We start from the raw sequence: 26,559 nt of genomic DNA on the forward strand, positions 1-26,559 counted from the left end.
CACCTGTTACATTACACTCATTCCTATGATTAATGTGAAGTGACTTGTTACTCGAACACGCTGCATTTATTATATGACAGCGCAATCTCCGAGCTGACATTATCTAAACTGAGGCTTCTGAATCCATGACAGTGCTGCACAATAATCGCCTTCCTACTAAAAGCTCATCTTTACACTAGACACACACACATTAGACTAAGGACAGGCAGACCCGCCGATGTCGACGGGAGAAGTTGACCGTCTAATGTGTTTGATGTGCGGCTTTTGTTCTTAACATACTTGAGCTTAAAGGGGTTGTGCAGGATTTCGATAACATGGCTGCTTCTTCTCAGGAGGTGACATCATGTCCATCGGTCACTTGACAATGCCACGTCTACATCCCTTTACAATGAAAAAGACTGAGCTGCAGCATGGACAAGAGAAGAAGAAAGCAGCCATGTTTTTGAAGTCCTGCACAACCCCTTTAAGGAACATAGTGCTGTCTCCATTTCTTTAAAGGGGTTGTGCAGACATTTTCTGTCCTACTCCAATTATTTGACTGTACATAATACTCACCGGGCATCAGGCACGCTCCTGGGAATCTGTCTCTCCTAGCGTGCAGTTGCCTCTGTCCACACCCAATATCAGATAACATGAGAGGGCATACCTACACAATCCCTTTAAATGGTCTTTATTGAAAGCTATAGAGTACTACGTGACTTGCTGGTGCTGTGTGTCGATCTAAGCTGTCAGGTTTCATGTAAATGACTTGGTGGCTCGTGCACATCCAAAGACTTGGACATGCCACCTGTTTTAGTAGCCTGTGATACCAAACTACAGCCTCAGAAGGATCTTCACTTTAATAAATGTCTTACAATCCCAATGAACAAACCTTCTTTTTCTCTCTATAGAGTGGAGAAGCCTCTGGCAGCAATGCCTGCAGTAACTCGTGGACGGCCAGCGGGCCGCATCCCCAGCGCCAGATCCCGCGGTGAGGATTTCTGTTTTTATGACATTGGATATTATTTGGTTTGTACAACAGATACTGAATAGAGAAAACTCTGTGGTGGAGAGTTAAAGGGGTTGAGTCATGAACTGAACCTATCTCCTAACCACAGGATGGGGAATAAGTGTCTGATCGCTGGGGGTTCAACGTATGGGACTCCCGCTGAGTCTTCCTTTTTGAAGAGAGCATGTCACGCTCCATTCATCTCTGTGGCACTACAAAGGAAAGCCAAGTACTTCGCTTAGCTATCTCCAGTTCTATAAAATTAAAGGCATTCTATCATTAAAATCACATTTTTTCTCGATCAAACGTAGGAATAACCTTAAGAAAGGCTATTCTTCTCCTACCTTTAGCTGTCTTCTCTGCGCCACCGTTTGGTAGAAATCCCGGTTTTCGTCTGTATGCAAATGAGTTATCTTGCAGCACTGGGGGCATCCCCAGTGCTGTGAGAGAAATCTCCAGCGCCGCCTCCATCTTCTTCAGGAATGGCCTCTCTGCGTGTCTTCATCCGGAGCTGGGTTCAAACTTCCACGCATGTGTAGTCGGCTCTACCATTGGGACTCGGACAGAGCCGACTGCACATATGTGCGGGTATTTGTGCGGGCTTACACCAGGCGGGCATGCGTAGTCTGCTTTGCCCGAGATCCAACGGCAGAGCCAACTGCGCATGCGTAGAAGTTTGAACCCATCTCCGGAAGAAGACATGCAGAGAGGCCATTCCCGAAGAAGATAACAGTGGCACTGGAGATTTCTCTCTCAGCATTGGGGACGCCCCCAGTGCTGTTTGAGCGCTGAGAACTGCCCCCAGTGCTGCGAGAAAACTCATTTGCATACAGACGAAAACCGGGATTTCTACTGAACGGCGGCGCGGAGAAGACATCTAAAGGTAGGAGAAGAATAGCCTTTCTTAAGGCTATTCCTACGTGTGATCGAGAAAAAATGTGATTTTAATGATAGAATCCCTTTAAATGAAGACCTGGCTCGCAAGTGTGACTACATGTTATATAGACTGGGGGACTCACAGCCCCCATCCCTAGGATCTGATCTCCGCTGAACAGACACTTAACTCTGTGGATAGGTGATAACGTCAATATGTGGTAAAACCCCTTTAACCCTTTTTCTGACCAGGATTTTTTGACATCATGTGATGTAGTAAGCATTAACAACCATGAAAATACAGACCATTAGCTGTTTTCTACCAAGCATATTAACCAGAATGTTACTAGATGACATAAATAATTTAGGGTCATGTTCACATTATGTTCAGGATTATGACACGGGAATCCAGACAGAATCTGCTGACGTTCTGCATAACCCATTCACATACCGCAGATTTTAAAAATTCACAGCATGTGCAATATTATTGTGGACACATTGGGCAATATTTATAAAGACTGGTATATTGAATGCCAGTCTTCATAACCCTGGCGCGGGCTGAACAGCAGCCTCATTTATGAGTAGGCACACATCTTATCATAGGTGCGGCACCTATGGTGGAACCTACACCAACGTTTAGCTGTCACTTTCACTGTCACTTTTTATTGTTGCCTGGCATTAAAAAGTGGCATTAAAAAGTCGCGAACTGGGGGTTTACAACTTTCCTTTGTCAGGTATCTGGCATAAAAACCATTAATAATGACAGATCCACGGCAGTACCAAGACTTATACTGTATCTGTACAGTGTGAACATGGCTGAAACAGGGTTCTCAAATGTCGCCAAAGTAAAATGTTGTAAATATATAAATAAATGATCAACAGTTTAACAATTCATTTTTTACATGACGTCTTCACATTTGCAAGGTTACTGAAGTGGATATTGGTTCTTTGTGCTTTTACAGAGGGTGATTTATTGGGGCTGTACCCGCTCTCAGCACTGGTATATAACTATCTGGGTGCCCATAATTCAGTCTTCTACCAGCCTATGCGTGTTTCTTTGTCAAGTTCTTCTGATGGAAATGCTCTGAATTTATGTCATATTTCTTGGACGCTCCTTAGACATCATTTATCATTCACGTGAACTTCCTATCGCTTGTCTCAGTGCTCCATTGAAATGCCGCTACAGATTGGCCGCTCATTTATTTAACATGACAGGTGCCTATTACGGAGCCAAAGGCAGATCCGTGCAGCACATTCCATTATTTCCTATTATCGCCAGGTTTTGCCAGGACATGTTGTGCCGGGGAGGAATATTCGGATCTTCATCTCACTGTCATGTTTGTGTTGATGTGTTATGATCAGGTGGCCGCGTGGGGCATTCTTCTACAAAGCCGGGTGTTCCCCCACCTCTGTCCTCTGTATACACTTGGGGAAGTGGGATCAGCGCTCCTCTCCGGCTGCCAATGCTGAATACTGAGGTGGTCCAGGTGTCGGCAGGCAGGACACAGAAAGCCGGAGTCACCAAGTCTGGGAGGATTATCATGTGGGAGGTAGGCTTCAGTGAACTGTGACCCATGGGAGAAACAAGAGGAAGAACATGTCATGCAAAGTATACAAAATGTGGAAATGTAGGTGGAAGGATGCAGTGAGCATTGAACTATAGAATTACTTCAATGCATCTAAAATAGAAAATGAAGCAACTTTGAATAATAAATATCCTATGGTTTTGGGTAAGAAGCTGCGAGCCCCTCTTTTTGCTAATCTGCAGATAGTAGGTTAGCCAGAAGAGGGGGCAAATAGGAAGTAAATCCTGCCATATCTGCTTACCTAACAGCTATACCTTCTAATCCCCTATACACGTGCATGCTTGGTCCGTCCAGACATGCATGTGGTCTCAATATTCAGAAGAGAAGAAGTTGCTTACACTCAGAGGTTGTCTAAGAATTTAGGATAGGCCGTAAATACTTGATCAGTGTTGACAGTCAGTCCTAGCACGGATCAGCTGCTACTTCCAACAGACATACTATACAGTATCTGTATATTGACCGGGTGAAGTCACTGTAGCTCAACTCCCATTGAAGTCATTGGGGCCTGAGCTGTGTGCATTGTATAGCACTAGCATTGGAAGTGGTCCCAAATAGCCGATGTGTGTGGGGGCCATTCTCCCCCATGATCAGGTAATTATGGCCTGTCCTAAGGAGTATTTATGGCCTAACCAAGGCGTTGTGTAGGTTGTCCCCACTGTGGGACTATTAAAGGATTATCTTATCTTATCTTATATGAACAGTACAGACAATGCGGTCCTCAGAATACAATTTCCCGTATATAGTAAATATACACCATGTAGTATGCGTCTTAGAAATGGGTCTTGGTACTGATTCTGGCAGCTCTTTGCAGTTTTCTCACACAAAACAAGGTGCACAGCTGCTACCTGAGAGAACCATGGGGAAACTCAGAACTGTCCATATATGCTTTACTGTGTTCGATACCAGATAATCCAGTATATTTGATATTGGCAATTTCTGCAGTGATTGATGCCATGGAGAACGTGCTCAGAATGTGATGGCAGCAGCCTCTCCTTTCAATGTTGTTGTCTTTGTCTCAATTCATTGAGTATTTTGGATTTGCTTTTATACCGCTGTATAGGGAGACTTTATCAAGCCCTGCATGACTTTATGGGCTTACTTGTGTAAAAATTTGACAAGGGTAGAGGAAAATTCACAGGGCCGTGGATAAATGAGCAATCATTGTGGGCCTGATCGCTGGGTCCCCCAGTGATCAGGAGGACGGCGGACCGAAAGTCTTAAAGCCTCCTTTACAATGGAGTGCCAATGTGTTTGTGTGACCAACGGTGCATTCACTTCTATGGGGCTGCAAGCGCATTACAGTTCTGGCAACCCCATAGAAGTGATGGACTAAGGAGGACTTTTGGTCACCCATCCTGTGATCACTGGGTGACCTGGCAATTGGGCCCCCAGAGATCCGAGACTTATCCCCGTCCTGTGGATATGGGATAAGTGTCCATAATGGCACAACCACTTTAATAAACTCCCTCCAATGTTTGATAAATTTGGTGCAATTTCCACCAACACAGACTTTAAAAAATCCTGCTCATGACAAATCTCCCCCTATGTCTTTTATCTTTTAGATACATGTTCTTATGATAGTTTTCTTTTCCTCCTAGGCTCCTCCAGTAGGCGCTGGCGCTCCTTCCCTTCCTGGAGCTGTAGAGCATGCCCAACCTCAGTTTGTTTCCCGTTTCTTGGAGGGCCAGTCTGGAGTGACCATAAAGCATGTGTCCTGCGGCGACCTGTTTACTGCATGTTTGACAGGTGTGGATACCACAAATCTATAATGTTAGATCCATGATATGTGACTTTCTAATGATCTTCCTGAGTATCATACGGTGGTTGCCCTTCATTTGTATATATAGAAATTAGAAAGTGACATGTAAGCGATTGTTTCCACTGAGTCTGACCTCTCTCTCCAGACAGGGGCATCATCATGACATTTGGCAGTGGCAGTAATGGCTGCTTAGGACACGATAACTTTAATGATGTCACTCAGGTAAAGTTTATTAACTGTATTATACTGTTGATTTAGTGAAAAACATGAAAGGTCACTTAGTGTTGTCTTAGCGCAGCACTTCCTATCATCTTGGCCTAGAAAAGACAGTGGATTGTAGAAGAAAAATTCTGTCAACGGATCACAACCTCTTATTATTCAATCTGAGTTTTTATGAAAATGTAAATCTATAGCAGGTCTTGCTGGGCAGTCTGTTCCATGACTCTCGGTTCACCGTAGCGTTTGAGTCTCAGCCTGGGACTCCGTTCTCCACTCTGCTTAAAATAGGCGCTTGCAGGACTAGACTAGATTTTTACTCTATGGGGTCCATGGATTTTTAAGCATTTTGTCCGTTTTTCAGGTCTCAAAGAGCGGAAACATGAACACTAGTGTGAACCTAGCGTAAGCCTTCATACATGGTGTCCTATCAGCTTCTCAACTGCTAATAATCACATTATAGCTAAAACACATTATATGTTTGTCTCTGAGAAGTGAGCATGTACAACAAGGAGCTCCCCTCCCCCATCCATTACTGATCCTACTGGTTTCTCTATATGTAATTCTGCCAGGTGTAACTGTACAATAGCAAACAAATAGCTGAGAAAAGCCCAAGTGACCATAATATAGAAGATCCAGTAACACGGGAATGCAAATACGAGGCAAATAAATGCAGGCAAGCAGCTAAAACTCAGGAAAAAAACAATGTTTGAGCACAGTCACACAATTACTTAGTGGGGCTGCCAGAGATTACAGTCCCAGCAGCCCCATAGAAGTGAATGGAGTGGCAGTCATGCCTCTGCACTGAAGTGCTATGCACAAGGAGGTGTTAGAGGGACTTTTGAGCCACCCATGGATCAGACACTTCTCTCCTGTCCTGTGGATAGGGGATAAGTGTCCATAAAAGCACAACCCCCTTAAACCCTTCTGTGCCCTAGACCACCAGGGATGCAGACATGAACCTTTTCTGTGTACTAACTCATAAGAGATGCTGATGTTTATCCCATTGCTGGGCCAGACCACCTTGGGTTGATAATAAAACCCCTCACTGCGTTAGATCACCAAAAATACTAACAGTAACCCCTTCTCTGCCTAAGAGCACCAGAGATATTGACCTTAGCTGCCCTGGATTACCAAAGTTACCAAAATTAATATTTCCTGCTGGGCTCAGAAATAGAATCGTGGCTATAAGTCTATTTTACCAGCAATAAGTGCTTCTTTTAAGTAAGAGCAGAGCCGTTCACTACTGTATTATTCCTCCATATGGCACTATATTATTGCATTATTATTACCTATGGCCCCAACCCTGTGTAAATTACAGCTGCCCATCCTGCAATGTATGGGATATTATGATATAAGTCACCAACAAATGAGACTGGGGGTCCGCTTTGGCACATATGCATTGCGAGAAGTGATGTCACGGTCAGTACATGTTTGTATAGCCTACACATCGGATACATGCACTGTAAAGTGAGATGTACCAACTTTGGCTTCCCAGGGCTATAATGGTACTCTGAACTCATCTATCTGTGTGTTATAACTTACTTGTCTACACGTTGTGGGGACGGGTGGCTGCAACTTACTCAGGCACCCTAAACCAGCAGTAATGGCAAGCTAGTGGTCTAGTGGCCCCAAACCACCTTACAGGGGGCCATATAGAAGTCTATGAAACTAAGCAGTAATGTGATCGTGTGTCAGAGATCTAACTATGAAATATACATTTTTTTAGTCATATTCTAAATATATATTTCTGTACTTGACAAACACCATATTGGTAAAAGTGCAGCATATGCTACAGATTGCAAAACAAGGACAGGATTGTTTGCAAAACAGTAAGATCTGATGAATAAGAAATGCCGGTCTTGGAGCGGATTCACAATGCCAGCTTGCTTGGGCGATTGAGAATGGCACAGTCACATATTGCTATATGCAGTATTTTACAAGGCTTGCCAATGGATTTTCTGGCTCCAGTGCAGTACTGTCGTTCTTCCAGCAGACGTAAAGGATATTGTTATATATTTTTGGTTGGTACATGCCTCCTATCTTGATCATAAATCCTAAATAACATAGGTTCAATAGCTATGAAACTGGCAAAAATCCTAGAACTTCTATGATATTGTTTATAGAGCCTAAGGAAAGGGTGAGGATCAGACGTAGCCAAAAATCATTTGGAAAATAAATTGTATTCTTCGCAGATTTTCTGCCCTGGAGGTCGAGTCGCTGCATCGTTGATGGGCACTTGTATAATATATTTAAGGGAGTCTGTCACTAGGGTGAGGCATATTAAACCATATTAAAGAGGTTGTCCCATCTCAAGGATCCTATCTATACTAGTAGCTTATGTATATTGAATACTTTTCCAAAATATATTGCTTTAGAAATGCTGCTTTGTTTGCCTGCCATGTGAACTCATTCCTCTCATTGTTTACACAGCGTTGCTATAACCACGGGCCTGTGTGATAGGACAAGTGACGTCACTCACTGCTCTTGCTGGCAGGACAATCAGCTCAGCTAATTGCAGTTTGTTGATAAAGCCCAGTCTGTTACCTCTCTATGTAAACACACAGATAACACTGAGTCTTTTCTCTACAAGAATGCATATTCCATATAGAGCCTGACAAAGGTCATAATTAGACTGGTGGTCAATACCGAGATGCTTGACCCTTCCTAATCATTGAAGTGAATAGGAAGGAGACCTGTCTTGTGGACACGTCACTAGTTTCGACATGAATATGGATAGGATGTAGCAAATCAGAAGTTAAGACTGTTTCAGAAGATGTGTTTGCTAAGTGATTGGGAGGCAGGTAAGACGGGAATGGAAACAAGCAGAAAGCCACAGACTGAGAGAATCAGCAAGTCAAATGTGAACAGTTACAGTCACTGAAATGGACTTTATCGCCAGCGTATCATTTTGTGGTCAACAGGAGACCATTAAAATGCATCCTAATCCACAATAAACAGACCTGTCACCACTTCATGTATCATCAGATATTTACTTTACAGCTCGATGCATCCTACGCCGTGTAACAAGCAAGAACACAAGTACAGAAGTGTTCCTCTAGAGTGGGACTTATTAGGAAACTGGCAGAAATGATCAAAAATCTGGTGGGTTTGGCGTATAAATCTGCCCCTTTAACATACAAATGTGTGAACAATATTAGTAGCTGATCTTAAAGGGATTTCCCATATACATAGGATAGTGGACAAATGTAGATCAATATGGGTCCAACCCCACACTTCCATTGAGATGAATGAAGCAGGGGATGAAAGTTCCTTGTTCTCCTGATCATTGGGGTCTGAGCAGTCGACTACCACTGATCTGCAAGTTATCAGGACTAAATGGCTTAGTGGGAAAACTCCTTAAACGTTACATTAGGCTCCATGCACATGTCCGAATGTACCATTTGAGGGGTCACATGATGGTCCATTCTGTTCCAGTGAAAATAGTGCAGGTCTTATCCTGCTCCTTATTATTAGAATCGAATGGATCATAAGCCCCATAGACGTAAGTTCATTACAGACCGTGCTGGGATGTCACTCCAAGTGTCTGAATGCATTCTGCTGCAAAATCAGCCCCGACTTGGATGCAGACTCGTGTGCATGGGGTCTTAATTGTTTGCCTTTAGTTTAGTTCTAATTTTTATCGGTACCGGGATAAATAACAAAATTATTGTTTTGGACACAGGAAATTACCCAATCAGAAGGTGTCTCCAAGCTGAGCGGAGATCTTTGGATGTCTAATAAGAGTTTTATTAATCTTCTTATGTATAGAGTAGAATTTATACCTGGGCCACTGGTTAGCATGTTTGCATTGCAGCACTGGCGCTCTGGGTTCATATACGTCCTCCCTGTATGTATACATCATATATGTCCTCCCTGTACGTATACGTCATATACGTCCTCCCTGTACATACACATCATATACGTCCTCCCTGTACGTATACGTCATATACGTCCTCCCTGTACATATACGTCATATACGTCCTCCCTGTACATATACGTCATATACGTTCTCCCTGTACGTATACGTCATATACATCCTCCTTGTACATATATGTCATATACGTCCTCCCTGTACATATACGTCATATACGTCCTCCCTGTACGTATACGTCATATACGTCCTCCCTGTACATATACGTCATATACGTCCTCCCTGTACGTATACGTCATATACATCCTCCCTGTACATATATGTCATATACGTCCTCCCTGTACGTATACGTCATATACGTTCCCCCTGTACGTATACGTCCTCTCTGCGTCTGCTTGCCACTTCTTCTCTGGCTCCCCCTCACGCTCTGAGCGTACTTATAGGTCATCTTGCTTCCTATGAAATGTATTGAGGGATTTATAGGAGTCTCTGTACAGCACTACGGAGTATGTGGGCGCAATATACACAACAGAAACGGGTCATTATTTCTCACACTGTTATTATCTGACAACACACCTAAACCTTTCTACTGTTCTCTCTTCTTTTCCCCCCAAAGCTTCACAATTCCATCTTCTTGGGTATCCCATGGTAAGCTTGCTATACGTGAAATGTCTTACTAATAGTTTTTGCATGTGAGCAAAGGAAAAGTTGACATGTTGCAAACAACCAATCCCATCACTGTTGTCATTTTCTGTCGCATATTGGATTATAATAGCTGAGACCTGATTGGTTACTATGTAACTCTACTTTTCTTTCTTGCACTAGGATTTATGAATAGAAACAATGTTGACTTGGATTTCTTTAATTCAGCCCTTTATCAAGTATATTCTTTGACCTCTGACACACCCACACAACTTTGGATTTCCTGATATCTAATTTTTTTTTCCACTTGCTTGCACAACATTCCCTTGTCATTGCCGGGAACATTGGTCAAAGTAAAGAAATCGAAAGTTTTGGCGTCACATATCAAAACATGTCTGGTGGTGGCCCCAGATCTAGTGATAGTTGTTAATGACCATACAATGATCTTTGACCCCACATTTGGATGTAATGTAATGCCATAACTTCCTTTTCGTGACCACAGTAGTATATATTAGTACATCCTGTGGCTGAAAAGTTGCTTGCGTATTCACCGTGGTAGTCGGCTATGTTTAATAGCTAGACTCATTCTGTATGGTCGCACCTCTAAGTCCTGTCTTTAAATGTTGTAAAGAGGGATACCACCCCCACCCACTCCCACTCAATTGCATCCTTTAGTAGGCGCTGCTCCCCTTATTCTGGTGCAGTTGGAATCTTTTTTTCTAGTTCCCGCCATTCCTGAGCAATCAGTGCAGTTCTTATCACCAACCAATATGTTCATTAGGCTCTTTACTGTCAGATGGGCAGTCCCAGATTGTCTACTAAGCCAACAACCACTTACCTGACAGTATAGAGCCTAATTACCATATTGGGCGCTGAAATGGACAAAAGAGATCGCTTGGGGATGGCGGGAGAAAGAGAACAAATTCAAAGTGACTCCTGTCGATGGAGGCAAAGAGTTGGGAGTGATGAAAGATCTTTATTAGGTGCAACGGTCAATAGTTACTTCAGAGTCTACGGGGTTTGACAGAGGAAGGGGGTTTAGCATTCCCACAAAGTAATTGGTTAGTATTACAGATGGGGGCTTAAAGGAGAACTCTAGCGATTTATTTTTTATTGACTCATTATATTGTCTATAAGAGCATCCCTTTAATAGTATTAGCTGTCTCCTGACAGTGTATTTCGTTGTCCTGCATTTACCTTCTTCACTAAGTCACATAATCAGTGTGATCTCTTTTTTTCTAGCATTGGTTGCTGTGCAAACATGAGGTCTCTCTGTGCTGTCTGCAGTCCCACCCCCTACTACACTGCAATGTCTCCCTGCTCATTCTCCTGCCTGTTGCTTATCCTGCTCCCCCCTCTCTCTCTCACAAACTGCCCATAGTTCCCTGTCACACTCAGGTCACCATGCCCCCATTGCCTGGTAGATGCCAGAGTGGAGTGGTTAAAATAAGGTGCTGTAGAACCAGTAGATAGCGCCGCCTCCTGGGACTGTTAGCATGAGGCACCACTGTTTATGCCCACGTCAAACCAGTTGGGCTGGCCGAGGCGGTGCCAACTACTGGATCCATGCCACACTTTATTTGAACCACTCCATTCTATTCTCTACCATTACCTTCCCCAGTGTTATCAGCAGCAATTGCTATGTCTCGCAGGAACTATGGTGACATCTTTACAGTCTAAAATCCTGGAAGGTTCATTTTAGTATTGGCTCTGCAGTGTTTTGCAGAAACAGGAAAGGACATGGGTGACAGATACTAGACAAGAGTGGCAGGCGCTAGACATGGGTGACAGGTACTAGACGAGGGTGACGGGTACTAGACGAGGGTGACGGGTACTAGACATGAGTGACGGGTACTAGACATGGGTGACGGGTACTAGACATGGGTGACAGATGGTAGACATGGGTGACAGATGGTAGACATGGGTGACAGATGCTACACTTGGTTACCCTAGAACGCATGATGTTAAAAATACATAAATTTTAACTTATTGGGGGCCTTTTAGCCCCCATGCAAATAATATAGAAAAACACACTTAAATTACTTTCACAAGTTTATTTCAAAATTGTAAATTAAAATCTGAATAGTGGGCAAAATTTTTATTATAATGGAGCAAAAAGTTAAGCATGCAGGCCTAAAAGGCCCCAGGTATGCGTTCTATGGTTAGGTGCTAGACAAAGGTGGCAGGTACTAGACATGGGTGAATTGTACTAAACGTGGGTAAAGGTGCTAGACATGGGTAGCAGGTACAAAACAGGGGTGTGAGGTACTAGACATGGCTACAGGTACTAGACATGGGTGAGAGATGGTAGACATGGGTGGCAGGTGCTACACATGGTTACAGATCCTATACAAAGGTGGCAGGTACTAGACAAGCGTGGCAGGTACTAGACATGGATACAGGTGCTAGACATGGGTGACCTGTACTAAACATGGGTAAAGGTGCTAGACATGGGTAGCAGGTACAAAACAGGGGTGTGAGGTACTAGACATGGCTACAGGTGCTAGACATGAGTGACAGCATCAACAATAGCTTAATTTGTATCTCCTTTGATAACTATCTTGTATAGCTAAAAAAACAAAAAACTGGAGTGTTGCTTTAGCTTAGCAAGTGCACTTGAACTATATTTGGAACATTTAGACTTATTTATACAAGATAATTACAATGATTGCAGTTTTCTTTAGTTTTCTGCTGAGATAATGACCATTGTTTCAGAAGGATTGTGCACGAGTGATCTATTGCAGTGGTTTTCTAATAAAATGGTGTAAGGTAGTTCTAATACAAAATATGGAAGTTGTCTTTTTGCTAAGCTCCTTCTGTCTGACTTCCTGTGCTCTCTCCCACAGCCTAAGATCGTAGAGGCTCTCCTGGGTTATGAGATAGTTCACGTGTCCTGCGGGGCTTCACATGTTCTTGCTGTTTCAAATGAGAAAGAAGTGTTTTCCTGGGGGCGCGGAGACAATGGTAAGACTTGTTCTGACCTCTTGCTACTTAAATCTGTGTAAGTAGCTTGTATGACTGTCTGACGCTCTTATTACATACAGGTCTTGTAGTAAGTTGTATAGTACACCGCCATATACAGTGACCTTTACATGGGTAGAACAAGAACATTTCGGCTTGGTTCACATAAGGGCCATACGTTTTTGTCACGGGGTAAAATGGTGCTTATTGGTTTACTGCAGTCATGTACCTTGCATATCAGTCTTTTTTCTACTTATGAGCTACCTGATGTAAATCACTGTATGGCGCTGTTTTAGTGAACCCCCAGTATGTACTTTAGTATGTTAATCCATTATTTCCTATTGTAATTTATATGTTTTTTTTCGGGCTTTAAAGGGGGTGTAACTGGATTTAGATACTGATGAGAGATGGCTGATCAGCTGATACCTGGAGCCACCGCTGCTGGTACTAGCACAGTGTATGGATCTGGCAGCAGACTGCTCTGTACACTATGTAGTGATCGTGCTGGGTGACTACAGCTAAGCTACTGCCACTACATGTGTATATAGCTCTGTGCCCTCGGCTCTGTAAATTTCATAACATTTTAATATTGGTTATTCCTGATTATTCTGATATTAACCTCATGCCTGTCGCCGTACCTCCCTCTTCTTAACAAGAATCAACAGAGGTAAGGGTGCCCCGTTACACACTAAAGATGGCCTCTTAGTGCCCACAACACAGTAGTGATGCTCCCTTAGTGCCTCCTATCAGTATTGATGACACATATTGCCTCCCATACTGTAGTGATGCCTCCTTAGCACCCTCACATGTAATGCCTCTCTCACAATATGGATTCCCCCTTCTCATACCTTTAGACTTCAGTGTGCAGTCCAAGTGTGTTCTGATGCTCCAATCCGTTGCAATATTTTATAGGACCCGCTCTATAAATATTGGAACAGAAAGGAATATTGGAAAACACTTGGACTGGGCACTCAATCATGTCCATGAAGCCTTACATTAGAGATGCCCCCTTAGGTCATTCTGCTTGTGTGTGAAGACACTTTTAGATCCCACCACACAGTATGATACCGTTTAGTGACTCCCCACATAGAAAAAAAATTGCCCTTAAAAATAATACTAACAATACCTACCTAGCCACGTTCCCAAGACAAGCCGAGCAAACTGGCCCCCTCTGGACTGTGCTGTCTGTGCCATGTGCCTCCTGGGGTCACAGGGTTGTTGTCAATGAGCAGCTGGCAGTCTGTCCTTATGACTCTGTTTTGTTTGTTTTTTTTCCCTTACACCATTTTTTTTTTTAATGTAGATTGTGGCCCCCATATAGGGATCACAATGTACTTTTTTTTCCCCCTATCAGTATGTCTTTGTAGAATGGGAGGAAATCCATGCAAACACGGGGAGAACATACAAAACTCCTTGCAGATGTTGTTCCTGGCAGATTCGAACCCAGGACTCCAGTGCTGCAGTGCTAACCACTGAGCCACCACGTTGCCCCTCCCGTACACTATTTTCTACCCTTCACTTGTGTCTCGTCAGATCAACTTCTTAAAACCTTTATGTAGATTTTAAGATTTTACTCATCTTATTCCCTACAAGTTGTTGGATTGGTCTGAAACATGGTGACTGGATATAGTATTTTACGTGGCGCCTTATAGTATTGTCAGAAAGCAGACGGATCTTTCTGTTCTAGACACATAAATCTAGGTGGGTTGTCTGATTTCCTTTACATTTGGCCCTAGTGTGTGTCAGACGAAAGTGTTATTGCGAGCGAGACCTGGGTCAGGGCCTGATGTGTCTCCATTGTGTCCACAGCATATGTAAAAAAATAAAATACTGAACATATGAGTGATTTTTTACATGAAAATTCTTCTTACCATAGGAAGACTTGGCCTTGGGAACCAGGAATCTCACAATTCTCCTCAGCAGGTCGTAATCGCACTGGAATATGAACCACAAAAAGTCGTGTGTGGCATTGACAGTTCCATGATTCTGACAGTCGGCAACCAGATCCTGGCCTGTGGCAGTAACAGGTTAGTAAGTGCTAGGCCTAAAGTAGTGTAGCTTGGTGTTAACATTGGGCTCACTCAGTGGGGCACCACTGTACAGGGTAAGAAAGTGAAGGGGCCGCTGCCTTACAACAGTGCTTTGGCCCCTTCATTCTCAGGATTGGCCGTGGTCCTGGAGGTTGGACCCTCAGAGATGAATGAGTATTGGCATATCCCAGTGACTGCTTTGGGAGGGAAATCACCAGGTTACACTGTACAGAATAGTCTTCAGTAGAAACTGAAAAGCGAACTATGATATTAGCAACACCTCATACAGAATCGGTGGTGGATGTACAGGCCAGTGGCGCAATGGATAACGCGTCTGACTACGGATCAGAGGAATCAGTGGTGGACAAAGCAGAAGGTTGAGTCAATCGTGTTCACAAATGGTAGACAGATAATGTTTGTTCAGTGTTTTTTGTCAGACACGGGGCAGTATAGTCAGCAATAACAACTTCACAGATAATATATGAGCCGAGGAACCAACGAGTATTTAGGTACAATATGTTAACATGAGATGTTTGGTTTTGCCAGGTTTAACAAGCTGGGCCTAGATCAGATCTCATCTGTTACTGAACCCCCTCCAGAAGATCAAGTGGAAGAGGCCTACACCTTCACCCCTGTACAGTCGGCACCTCTGAACCAAGAAGCCATCCTGTACGCTGATGTGGGCACTGCCCACTCTGCTGTGGTAACTGGTAGGTACAATACACACTAAGGAGTGCATAGGAAAAGCGAGAGTAAAGCATGTTTACTGTGGGATTTAGGCTTTGCATTCACTGAGATGACCAACACTCTTCTTCTTTTGTGAATGGCAAGGAAAGTTTCCTTAGTGTGACTTTCTAAAGCTAACATTAGTGTTGACTTATTGTATGTGCAAACACCCTGAGACGTGTGAGATGAGTGGGGGGCTTTGTGAATAGCCTCTTATTTTACTGCATTTCTCCTTTCTTTCAGCCTTGGGTCAGTGTTATACCTTTGGTAGCAATCAACACGGACAACTGGGCACTAACACCTACCGACATAGCAGAGTGCCCTGTCATGTGAGCACACCACAGGGGTTAAAGGTGACAATGGTGGCATGTGGTGATGCCTTCACTGTGGCTGTTTGTACAGGTGAGCCCATTATGTTGAACGTACCATATATTCCAGTGTAAATAAGACTGTACACACCTATAATCGGGCATTTCTTGCAAAAGTATGAGTCAACAATTACTGGGAATTCACTTTCTAGACTTTGTCCCTTTTAATTGGGTTTTCCGACAATTAATGTTTGTTGCTTATCGGTATAATATGCCATAAATGTCTGGTGTGTGACAATTTGTCCCCCTCCCCAAGCATATTTGGTTGTTTCTGTGTGTCCCAGTGAGTTCTTACGTGCACTGTAGTTCCAGAGGTTAGACCGCTATCAGTCATATATTTATAGTAAGTAATATGACATGCATCTTATTTGTTGGAAAATCCAATTAAACAATGTCTGACCCGGCCTAGTAATACCATTGTCAATGAAGACGAGTTCCAGTGTTGAACTAGCGTTCTGCAAATGACAGTTCCGAGACTCCTGGGTGCTAGTGCTGCCTAAACCGCCCACCATCTTCAGATGTTAGAAGACATTGGGTCTGGGTTTCTATAACAGCAGGTGGTCTGTGCTGAATAGAGAGATGGCTACTGATCTATAATCTGATGTGCGAAAAGCTGCTCGGAAGCTGAAAGACCCCCAGAACAATTATTGTGTGTCTTCCATTTGCTTTGCACATTGCGTGTGCCAGGTTTTCTTTCCCACTTATTATCGGGAGCAGGTCTGTCATATGATGGACACCATTGGCGGTACTTGCTTGTGACTTTTTTTTTAGGAGGGTGTGCTTGGCTTACTAAGGTTGAGAAACGCTAGAGGACCTGTATTGTATCATATGAATGAACATTGTGTAATACCTATTTTTTCCTGTTGTGGTGTCTTAGAAAAATTAGGTACTGCCAGGTTTTCCACCAAGTTGATCCCAGGTGGTCTGACGGGGATATGTTGTAATCCACTTACTTTTAAGTTACCTTTCAATCAAGCAGGCAGCGAAAACCCCATTTTAACAAGTGTCCTAAGCCTTGTGTTTTGTAGCTGTTTGTGTACAGTTATCCTGAGATCAGATGGTTTGGATCACGGTTCACAAGAGCGGATACCTTGTAGTCAGTGATGTTAGCAATTAGGCTATGGCTACACAAACAATATTTCTGTGAAAGGGATTCTATCATTAGAATTCCGTTTTTAGCTAAACCCGCGTAGGAATAGCCTTAAGAAAGGCTATTCTTCCCCTTCCTTTAGATGTCTTCTCCGCGCCGCCGTTCCTTAGATATCCTGGTTTTCGTCCATATGCTAATTAGATTTCTCGCAGCCCTGGGGGCGGTCCCTAGCGCTCAAACAGCACTGGGGGCGACCCCAGAGCTGCGAGAAAACTATCCAGCGCCGCCTTCTTCTGTTCTCCGCCTCTTCTTTCCTGTTCAGCCACAGGAAAATGGCGACGGACATGCGCAGTCGGTGCTTTTTGACGAAGACGCGATGGGACAAGGAAGAAGAGGCGGAGGAGGCGAACAGAAGAAGGCAGCGCTGGAAAGTTTTCTCGCAGCACAGGGACCGCCCTCAGTGCTGCGAGAAAACTAATTAGCATATGGACGAAAACTGGGATATCTGAGGAACGGCGGCACGGAGAGACATCTAAAGGTAGGAGAAGAATAGCCTTTCCTAAAGCTATTCCTACGTGGGTCTAGCTTAAAACAGGATTTTAATGATAGAATGCCTTTAATCCCACAGCGATCTGCCATTGTTGGAATATGTTTGAATAAGAAGCAGCAGCGGCATTTTGTTGGAATCTTCCAGGACAGCTTCCTAACACCCGACCAACATCTCGAGCCACTGATGGTAGTGGGTTAGCACCTTAACTTTCTTCAAATTCTGTGAAATTGTACATTTGGTATCATAAATTGCAGGAAAATTGAAATACAGATTGCAAAAGGTATGTAAGCACCATGGCGTCGAAATCCTGTGGAAACATAAGTACATAGTAGTAGCTTTTCCATCTCACCTCAGTAAATAAACACAATTATTCCACTTTAGACTCAGGCTTTTAGGATTGACATTTCGTGTAGTGTGCAGAGGATGACGTGCACCGCTGTGTACTAATATACTCAGATTACTCATGGAGGGAAGCTCTGCACACAACAGATTTCCTTACCTGTCCTTCCTTCAAGAAGTCATGGTCATGTCAAAGAATGAGATATGAAATATAATCCTATTATTGATTATTATAGGGATTTTTAAAGAAAAAAATATATACCGTGTATATTAAAGGGTCTCCAAAAATTCACTACCATTTTTTAAAGAGATTTACCCCTTTTAGAAGCTAAAAGCTCATGTTCTTTTTTGATATAATTGCTATATGCCACTTGCTGTGTAGGTAACCATTACACAGCCCCGTTCACACAGTAGGCCGCCTGGTGCACCACTGTGTAGAAATGTCAAAGAGGCCTTGGTGTCAATGCTGGCCATACACCTAGATGGCTCAACAATCCCTCCCAGCCAGGCTAGATGTATACTAAGTGGGAGAGGGTAGGAAGCCACTGGCGGTGAGGTGATCTTACCGAGAGTGAAAGGAGCCAACCACCCAATTCTTATCTCCCTGACATCTGCAGTGAAGGGGTTGGTCACGTTGCTATGTTCTGCCTCTTGCATCCGAACCACACTTTTAGGTTGGAGGAGAAGCTTAATACTCAAGGTCTGTCACCCTCCTCCCACCTACATCCCGCCTCCTTCAGCTGAAGCTCCGCCTCCAGACTGATCCCTACTTTGTCTCCACTGTGCTGCTTACTCCTGCCTGCATTCTCCACCCATTTCTCTTTGACATCATCAGTCACATGGCTGAAAATTAGAGTCTGACCAACCCCTTGTAGGGATCCAACTCCAATAGGGTGAGCGAACACAGCCCTCACTGCCTAGAGACATATGACATGGCGTTGTGTTATTACATGTAAATGACAAGGCAACTTCTGGCATCATATGACTATGCTACAGTCGAAAAATTGGAGATTTTCCAAAATTAAAGTATATTAGTAAGTTCAGTACCCTAGGGATGTAATGTTATTAAGATGCATTACCCTGTCCCCAAATAGCTCCTTAAAGGGGTTGTCCAGGTTAAAATGGACAACCCTTTTAAAGTTTAAATAAGCTGGAGGCAGTGAAATGCATACTCACCTGTCCCCATTGCTCTGGTGTCCTCCTGTGTAATCCGCTCCTGGCATTGTGCTGAAGCCGCTGATTGGTTTCAGTGGTCATGTGACCTCTCAGGCCTGAATGTCACTACCTGTGGCATCACGGGTCCTCTTGCTGAGGCCAAATGAGTGGCTTGAGCACAATGCAAGAAGAGAATCGGGAGGCATGGGACAACAACAAAGCAACTGGGGACAGGTGAGTATGTATTTTTTTCTTTTTTTACTGCTCTAGTGTATTTAAACTTAAGAAATTTAGCCTGGACAATCCCTTTAAGTAAAAATCCTAAAGTTTCCACACTGATCACTGATTCTCATAATAGATTGACACTGCAGGTTCTGGAAAGATCACTTTTCTACAGTCATTTCTTTATCAGCAAAGGCAGGATTACATATATATATATATATATATATATATATATATATACAGTATATATATATATTCATATATGTAATCCTGCCTTTGCTGATAAAGAAATGACTGTAGAAAAAAATAATATATAATAATATATATATATATATATCTCCCCCTCCCTCATTTAAGAATATTCTCTGCTTTTCTGTGGTTTTATAATAGTCCATATACATCCAGTTATAATACCCATTGTTATCTTCAGTGCTTGTCAATGGTGTCATGGCTGCATCTTATATACTAATGTCCTACTAGCAGAGTTTTCTATATGATACCGGGTTAAAAGCTGTCCCTGGAAGATCTAAAATACAGTGTTATAGTATAATAAGAATTGCTGCGGTGTCCTGTACGCTCCTAGTCATGTGAATGGGGACAAACTGTAAGTTGCCCAGGCCTTGCCCATTGCATGACTGTGTCATAATCCCTGAATATCAACAGCAGATGTTTTCTTTGCAGATGGCCAAGTCCTCACCTGGGGAAAAGGAGCCAGAGGACGATTAGGACGCAGGGACGAGGGAATTGGGGTCCCCAAAATGGTCCAACTTGAAGAGACTCACCCTTACACGGTGACATCAGTGGCCTGTTGCCATGGCAACACTCTTTTAGCTATAAAACGTAAGTATGCCGCAAGTGTTTAAGCTGCTATCAGTATTCATGAGCGAGGTCCGGCAGGGACGTCTCAGCTATGCCAAGCTTCCTGTCAGTGACGATGATTGCAATAAGCCCTGAAAACCATTCTATATGGCTTCTAACTGAAATCCGGTAATCATAATCCCGTGGCATTCTCCGAGGAAGAAGCCGACAGTGACTAGGACTGCTGGCAATAGGCCAAGTGGGGATGTCAAAAACTATGTGGAGAATGGAGGGCTTTTACACTGACATTTCAGATACTTGAGCTCTCGCCTCTGCCTATACCTTTGGGTATTTGAGACTGTGTGAGAGCTCTGTACCCGGCTGTGCACACAAGGGCCTCTCCTACTGTGATTTATAGTCCCGGCTCCAGTGCTGAAAGCTGCATTCATTCTCACAAGCTATGCCAATTTAACACATATGTCCAAGACTAAACGTGTTAACAGGGTTCTGTTCCCAGGGACGCCCCTTCCAAACCTTGTAGCTTTCATTCGATTCATTGACGTATTTCTGGGGTTAATTATTTGTGAACAGCCAAATGCATTTTTTCACTTTGTTGACCTTCAGTACAGACAGCCATTCTAAGGCCGGTACAGTATACAGTGTATACAGCAGCAAGCGGTCCAAAACCGAGGCCTTCTTGGCCCAGTCATGTCAGTCATTGCTATGAAGCGATTACCTGGCATGCTGAGGACTGCTGGTAAATTGCTAGAAATTTCTAGACCGGCAGATGATCCCAGTTCACCACTAAGCGGCCGGACACATCATCCCGTCACCCAGCATGCATTGCCTCCACTTGTTTGCTGACCTACCAAACTACCAAGATATCTCCTACATATTTTTTTGCTGCAAGGTGATTCGTAGACTAATGTAAATTTATTTAACCCTTCCTGACAGCCATTATTAATGCTACCATTTCTCTGTCTTCGCCATAACTTCTTTGTTATTTTATTGACTGCCATAGGAGAGCTTGCTTTATACGAGACACGTTAGATTTTTTAATGGCGTCATTTAATATTCCACGTCCTGAGACTGTAAAACAATATTTGGTGGAATGGGACCCCATTGTGTTTTGGGTGTTGGTTCGGCGTGCATTGTGCAGTAAAAAGAACTTTATACTGCAGGTCTGTACAGTAATAGCAATACCGAATTTATATAGTTATTTTTATTATATGATGTTTTGTGTCACCATATTCTGAATCCCAGAACTTTTTTTTTTTTATTTTACATTTACTTTTGCTTTTAAATAAAATTATCTTTGAGTAGTTCTGACATCACGGGGCATAATAGCAAAATATATGTATATATTAACTAATTAATTTTTTTTTTACTCTTATATATAATAAGTATAATATAAGGATATATAAGTGTCTACTAAGCCATATATAAGTTTAATATGTAATATTAAATATATAAATATTAAGAATATAAGGAAATATAAGTACTGAGCCATATATTATATAAGTATAATACAATATACAGTCTAGCTGAATGGTATATAAACTGATAATACTAAGATATAACCTTTATTAATTGCCACTTAGGCTAAAAACGTCCACACATACTACATATATAAGACCCATATATGTGAAAACCACTGTATGGGAGCAAGTTTTAATCTCCCACAGTGAACACAGCCTGTTCTGTGTGTATTAATGAGAATCAAAAAGTGGATACACTGATATGATACAGTGTTCCACCATAGATATACACTCACAACTATTCAGAATTGGCTAAGAATAAAGTTACATTGACTCATTGTCATATTACTGAGCCAAATTGAACTGGTAACATATATGGTAAATAAAAATAAAACGTGATGACTGTAAATTAGGTGCTCTAAGATCATGTGCAGCAGACCAGCATTGCCATATTAGTTCAAGGCAGCTCTAGTGTAACTACCATCTGTGATTTCCTATAGTTTCTTGAACATGACAATGATTGACTAAAGTGGAGACTGGGGGCAGCTGTGAACCCGCCCTTATATACAGTATATACACTCACCGGCCACTTTATTAGGTACACCATGCTAGTAACGGGTTGGACCCCCTTTTGCCTTCAGAACTGCCTCAATTCTTCGTGGCATAGATTCAACAAGGTGCTGGAAGCATTCCTCAGAGATTTTGGTCCATATTGACATGATGGCATCACACAGTTGCCGCAGATTTGTCGGCTGCACATCCATGATGCGAATCTCCCGTTCCACCACATCCCAAAGATGCTCTATTGGATTGAGATCTGGTGACTGTGGAGGCCATTGGAGTACAGTGAACTCATTGTCATGTTCAAGAAACCAGTCTGAGATGATTCCAGCTTTATGACATGGCATTGCATTATCCTGCTGAAAGTAGCCATCAGATGTTGGGTACATTGTGGTCATAAAGGGATGGACATGGTCAGCAACAATACTCAGGTAGGCTTTGGCGTTGCAACGATGCTCAATTGGTACCAAAGGGCCCAAAGAGTGCCAAGAAAATATTCCCCACACCATGACACCACCACCACCAGCCTGAACCGTTACCGATACAAGGCAGGACGGATCCATGCTTTCATGTTGTTGACGCCAAATTCTGACCCTACCATCCGAATGTCGCAGCAGAAATCGAGACTCATCAGACCAGGCAACGTTTTTCCAATCTTCAATTGTCCAATTTCGATGAGCTTGTGCAAATTGTAGCCTCAGTTTCCTGTTCTTAGCTGAAAGGAGTGGCACCCGGTGTGGTCTTCTGCTGCTGTAGCCCATCTGCCTCAAAGTTCGACGTACTGTGCGTTCAGAGATGCTCTTCTGGCTACCTTGGTTGTAACGGGTGGCTATTTGAGTCACTGTTGCCTTTCTATCAGCTCGAACCAGTCTGGCCATTCTCCTCTGACCTCTGGCATCAACAACGCATTTCCGCCCACAGAACTGCCGCTCACTGGATGTTTTTTCTTTTTCGGACCATTCTCTGTAAACCCTAGAGATGGTTGTGCGTGAAAATCCCAGTAGATCAGCAGTTTCTGAAATACTCAGACCAGCCCTTCTGGCACCAACAACCATGCCACGTTCAAAGGCACTCAAATCACCTTTCTTCCCCATACTGATGCTCGGTTTGAACTGCAGGAGATTGTCTTGACCATGTCTACATGCCTAAATGCACTGAGTTGCCGCCATGTGATTGGCTGATTAGAAATTAAGTGTTAACGAGCAGTTGGACAGGTGTACCTAATAAAGTGGCTGGTGAGTGTATAGTCAGCATATGTCATTTTATTTGATCAAGACCAGGATTGGCACCCAAAAAATAAATTGTACATTACGGGAGCCTGTAAAGGCCCCCTTATTTGGGATGGGTGGGTGGTCCTGAGCAGGGCTCCCTATTATATGACATCTACAGTATATCCCAGAATATGCTTTATGGATGAAACTACTTACCTTTCTATATCTCATTGTATAGTGTGCTATTTGTAGGATAAAATATGAAGTCAATGAATAATCTTCTGCTCTCATTCTATAACTATACAGTACATGTATAGAATGCATACAGATTATTTGCGGCTTCTGCTCTGTTATGGGGTTGAGCCTATAAATAATCCATCTTGAAATGACTTGTCTAGTTTATCACTCCCGGAGACACCGGGTAGATACAAGGGATTATCGACCTTTCATCTACTTGTCAGTGATATCTGTGTACCATTACTGAGGCCTCAGTGGGGAATACTCCCTCCGTGTATACTTCTGAAATAACCTTGTGTTTCATTTACCCTTCCAGCCGGCATTGAAGACGTGTCTGTGTGAGAAGAATGTCAGGAGACATCACTTCACTTGTCCATAAGCCATAAGTCCTAACAGACCACTGCCAAGAGCGTCCTGCTTACACGCTTGTAGTACATTGTATTCTCCGCCTGCCAAATAGCTCAGACGCTTTATGTACTGAGCAGTATGTTACCAGAGGATTCAGCCAAAGCCTATGGCAGCAACAATAAACTAGATTAATCTGTAGATTGCCAAACAGTATGAGCCCTGTGGGGGCGCTCCAAATATACTGCATAAATTGTTCTAGCAACTTCTATTACACAAGTTATTTTGCAGACATGACAAGGCAAAGCTATGTCTGACCATGAGATATATAGAGTACAACACTCCCTCAAGCTCCAGTATTAATTGTTCCGGGACGACCAATGTATGCTGAAACCATTGTCATGTGTGACCATAACCCTATGGGAAACTAATAATTGGCTATAACCCCAAACATAGAGCTAGCAGATCCTTGCACATAGTCAGAAAGAGCTACTGGAAGCTGTAGATCACTTTTTTATGATGGGGACGGGATCTTTTTCGGGGTCCTGAAAAGTACACAGAGTGCATCCTAAAAATAACATGGAGGCGCTGTCACCCGGTGTCCAAAGGAGCAGCTCATCATGGCACAGGTAGGAGCACAGACGTGTAGTACTGCGCTATAGTGTAGAGAGGCGCTACTAGTCAGCCAGTCAGTGCATGATGGATCTTGTAGGCTCTTTTTAGTAAACCTCCATTACACACATTAACACATTAAACGATAAGAAATTGATTTTTCTTAATTGATATCAATTCATTTTCCACATTATATTCCCATTACATTATAATATTTATGAGCTCACATCCTGTCCTGGAATCAGCACTATTATTATTTTATTGTATATACTGGTATTTATTGGTATGGAGATAATAAATGTTGTATCTATGATCATGGTTGGCACTTTATTATATGTGGCCTTGGTCGACCTTCCTCTTGCTTCGCCTCCTGGGATGTTACTCTGGAGTCAATCACTTCTACCGACCTGGTGTCACATCTGAGGTTTGTACATCATGAAATAGGTTACTATTATATAATACACTAGAGGGAGGACCCGGCTTCGCACGGGTATATTACATTTTATGTTTGTGTAGTGGCCCCATAAGAAATGTCCAATTTTGCACTGGTGTATTTTGTATGTGGTTTGTGTGTATGTCCATAAGCGTCATGTGATTATGTGTATCTCATTTTGGATGTCAGTGAAAAGTGATACGCAGATGCGCGTATCTAATCCTCTGGCGTGTGGTACTGTGTGCAGACAGGTGTATCTAATTCTCTGGCGTGAGGTACTGTGTGCAGACAGGTGTATCTAATCCTCTGGCGTGAGGTACTGTGTGCAGATGCACGTATCTAATCCTCCCCCGTGTGGTACTGTGTGCTGAGACGCGTATCTAATCCTCTGGTGTGTGGAACTGTGTGCAGATGCACATATCTAATCCTCACCTGTGTGGTACTGTGTGCTGAGACGCATATCTAATTATTTGGCATGTGGTACTGTGTGCAGAGGCTTGTATCTAATCCTCCAAAGTGTGGTACTGTGTTCAGACGCACGTATCTAATCCTCCCCTGTGTGGTATTGTGTGAAGAGGCGCGTATCTAATCCTACGGCATGTGAAACTGTGTGTAGATGCATGTATCTAATCCTACAGCATGTGGTACTGTATGCAGACGCGTGTATCTAATCCTATGGCGTGTACAACTGTGTGAAGATGTGCGTATCTAATCGTCTGACATGTGGAACTGTAAGCAGACGCGCGTATCTAATCCTACGGCATGTGGTACTGTGTGCAGATGCGCGTATCTAATCCTCTTGCGTGTGGTACTGTGTATTGAGACGCGTATCTAATTCTCTGGCTTGTGGTACTGTGTGCAGAGGCATGTATCTAATCCTCCAAAGTGTGGTACTGTATGCAGACACATGTATCTAATCCTCCCCTGTGTGGTATTGTATAGAGGCATATATCTAATCCTACGGCATGTGGTACTGTGTGCAGACGCACGTATCTAATCCTCTGGCGTGTGGTACTGTGTGCAGATGCGCGTATCTAATCCTCTGGCATGTGGTACTGTGTGCAGATGCGCATATCTAATCCTCCCCTGTGTGGTACTGTGTGCAGATGCATATATCTAATCCTCTGGCATGTGGTACTGTGTGCAGATGCGTGTATCTAATCCTCCCCTGTGTGGTACTGTGTGCTGAGACGTGTATGTAATTCTCTGGCTTGTGGTACTGTGTGCAGACGCGTGTATCTAATCCTCCCTGTGTGGTACTGTGTGCTGAGACGTGTATGTAATTCTCTGGCTTGTGGTACTGTGTGCAGAGGCATGTATCTAATCCTCCAAAGTGTGGTACTGTGTGCAGACACACGTATCTAATCCTCCCCTGTGTGGTATTGTGTGAAGAGGCGCGTATCTAATCCTACGGCATGTGGAACTGTGTGTAGATGCACGTATCTAATCCTACTGCATGTAGTACTGTGTGCAGATGTGCATATCTTATGCTCTGGTGTGTGGAA

The 26,559-nt window shown here is 43.2% G+C and overlaps 1 protein-coding gene across 1 annotated transcript in view; it reads left to right on the plus strand.

Moving 5' to 3' along the window:
• The window catches only part of NEK8 (NIMA related kinase 8), a 57,389-nt gene extending 32,644 nt beyond the window's left edge, over positions 1 to 24,745 (plus strand). The window contains exons 6-15 of the mRNA XM_075262602.1: positions 891 to 970; positions 3,224 to 3,411; positions 5,046 to 5,193; positions 5,352 to 5,428; positions 12,785 to 12,902; positions 14,776 to 14,926; positions 15,476 to 15,639; positions 15,899 to 16,057; positions 20,061 to 20,219; positions 23,981 to 24,745. Of these exons, the coding sequence (XP_075118703.1) occupies positions 891 to 970; positions 3,224 to 3,411; positions 5,046 to 5,193; positions 5,352 to 5,428; positions 12,785 to 12,902; positions 14,776 to 14,926; positions 15,476 to 15,639; positions 15,899 to 16,057; positions 20,061 to 20,219; positions 23,981 to 24,006 (1,270 nt within the window). The 3' untranslated portion in view covers positions 24,007 to 24,745. The remainder of the gene's footprint in view (positions 1 to 890; positions 971 to 3,223; positions 3,412 to 5,045; positions 5,194 to 5,351; positions 5,429 to 12,784; positions 12,903 to 14,775; positions 14,927 to 15,475; positions 15,640 to 15,898; positions 16,058 to 20,060; positions 20,220 to 23,980) is intronic.
• Positions 24,746 to 26,559: the final 1,814 nt, after the last annotated feature.

This window comes from Leptodactylus fuscus, chromosome 2, assembly GCF_031893055.1.
Source record: "Leptodactylus fuscus isolate aLepFus1 chromosome 2, aLepFus1.hap2, whole genome shotgun sequence".
In the NCBI taxonomy this organism is placed as follows: Eukaryota; Metazoa; Chordata; class Amphibia; order Anura; family Leptodactylidae; genus Leptodactylus; species Leptodactylus fuscus.